This window comes from Austrofundulus limnaeus, unplaced genomic scaffold, assembly GCF_001266775.1.
Source record: "Austrofundulus limnaeus strain Quisiro unplaced genomic scaffold, Austrofundulus_limnaeus-1.0 Scaffold1669, whole genome shotgun sequence".
In the NCBI taxonomy this organism is placed as follows: domain Eukaryota; kingdom Metazoa; phylum Chordata; class Actinopteri; order Cyprinodontiformes; family Rivulidae; genus Austrofundulus; species Austrofundulus limnaeus.
The window spans coordinates 47,254-49,244 of NW_013954071.1; the positions used below are offsets into that span (position 1 = coordinate 47,254).

A 1,991-nucleotide genomic window follows, 5' to 3' on the forward strand; every position below is an offset into this window, starting at 1 on the left:
TTTAATGAACACAAACTCTGGTTTTATGGTGTTTAGTGCCGGGAGTCTACCTTCAACTGCAGATTCTCCACCTCTGCCTGCTTTTTTTCTCTTTCCAGCCTCTCCTGCTCTTCTCTTCCAGCCTGCAGCCGTTCTTCTGTTAAACAACAGGACTCACAGGGTTTAACATGAAGAGTTGAACTTTTTTAAATAATCAGAAACATCAGAATCACCTTCTTCTCGCAGCCTCCTCTCCTTCTTCTCAATTTGCTTCTTCCTCTGAGCTTTGGTCAACTTTTGCTCGTTCTTGAACAATATTAAAACATTACAAACTAACATTTAACAGAAAAAAATTAAATCAGCTAAGTTACTTAACTGTGAAAAAAAAGTCATACCTCATTTTTCTTTGGTGGCTGCTCCCAGGGGGGAAAAAAAAGAACTGTTAGAAAGTTAAAGACATGATTGAGAGTATTTTTTTATTTTACTTAGAATTTGTAACATTAAATTCTGACDTTTAAACCTGCTTAAATTTAGGATAATTTGTCGAAAGAGTAAACAAAACTCACCATTTTGGCGTTTTTAACCGTGTTCGGGTAACCATAGAAACCTGCGCGCATGCGTGTTGATTTTGTTCATTTGCGACATGAAGACGGAACGGAATACGGCAGTGTGTACAAGTGAGCCGAGGACAAATGTAAAGGAGAAATATTCACACGGGTGAGTTGTTGAAGTATTTTCACGAGTAAATACGACTGTTGTTCAGAATGATTGAGTATTTCTTTAATATTTTTATTTTCTAAGTGAACTTTATTTCCACTTGTGGAGTTTGTAAATTCGGCGCTTGGAATGCTAACTTAGCTAACTGCTAGCTAAGTTTGTTTTTAAGCCTTACTTGTCTTCTTTCAGGGGAACTTTTGTTTCTGACATGGCTAACCCATTAAAGGGTGAGGTCATCAGGTTGTACAAAAATGTAAGTAAATTAATTAATTGCATCTGTTAAAACAAAAAGTGCTCGGTTTGCTCCGAATCTTCAACCCTTTGCTCGTCTCCTTGCAGCTGCTGTATCTCGGCCGYGAGTACCCAAAGGGAGCAGCTTATTTCAGAGAACGACTAAAGTCAGCTTTCATGAAGAACAAGGATGTGAGCGACCCTGAGAAAATCAGGCAGCTGGTGGCCAAAGGAGATCATGTCATCAAGGAACTGGAGGCTCTTTATTTCCTGAGGAAATACCGAGCCATGAAGAAGCGCTACTATGAACCCGAACAACAACAACAACAACAACCCGCTAAAAACATTTATTCTGAAAGGACACAGGCAAGGGAAAGTGCAGTATATAACTGTTAATTTATCTCATCAGCTGGTTCGATTTAAAACTTCAACACTGCCTAAAACCTAATATTGAATGTGCCACAGATATAATATAATGTGTTGTATATTGTTGTACAGAAATTTTGTTAATATCAATGTTGAACTCAAATTCTGTTTTTTCAGGCTTTTTTCATTGGGCCTGGTTTGACTCGTATCTACGACAGAGTAATAGAGCCACATGACAAGATTTTTTTTTAAATTATATTTACGACAATAAAGTCAATATGGTAAAGTCATAATATTATGAGTTTAAAGCCCGTAATATTAGGAGAAAAAAATTTTTAATCTTACATGACGTACATTTTCCATTCATGTCCTTATTTCCTCACACCTGCTGTGTACAGCCAAGTGTGTTTATAAAGTAATGATGACTTGGGTCACTGTTAGATTAATATGATTTCATCCAAACGAGCTACGTGACGACTAACTCTGTCAATAAATCCAATAATTATAATACGGCTTCAGTTTATGGTCATTTGCACAATATCCAAGTCCTGCTACTGATAATTTGATGCTGATGAGCTAAAAGATTAACGATTTATTTTAAGCAACAAAGAACAACTTGAGAAGATGTTCAACATAACTCATTTTAATGCAGTGATAACTGCATGCTTGTCCATGTAAAGGGTACAGTATTACAACTT

General features: G+C 36.7%; 2 protein-coding genes across 2 annotated transcripts in view; one reads left to right on the plus strand and one right to left on the minus strand.

Annotated features, from left to right (window-relative positions):
* LOC106536056 (protein CASC1) overlaps window positions 1-585 on the minus strand; it is a 6,286-nt gene extending 5,701 nt beyond the window's left edge. Inside the window, exons 1-4 of the mRNA XM_014033226.1 lie at window positions 546-585; window positions 375-392; window positions 213-285; window positions 40-136 (exon numbers count right to left, since the gene is read on the minus strand). Coding sequence (XP_013888680.1) covers window positions 40-136; window positions 213-285; window positions 375-392; window positions 546-548 — 191 coding nt within the window. The 5' untranslated portion in view covers window positions 549-585. The remainder of the gene's footprint in view (window positions 1-39; window positions 137-212; window positions 286-374; window positions 393-545) is intronic.
* A 12-nt stretch (window positions 586-597) lies between these two features.
* On the plus strand, window positions 598-1,245 carry lyrm5a (LYR motif containing 5a; the record flags this gene model as incomplete). The annotated part of the gene is given in 3 exon segments (XM_014033228.1): window positions 598-696; window positions 886-949; window positions 1,036-1,245. Coding segments are annotated over 3 exon segments (348 nt in total), but the record flags the coding sequence as incomplete, so codon positions are not given.
* Window positions 1,246-1,991: the final 746 nt, after the last annotated feature.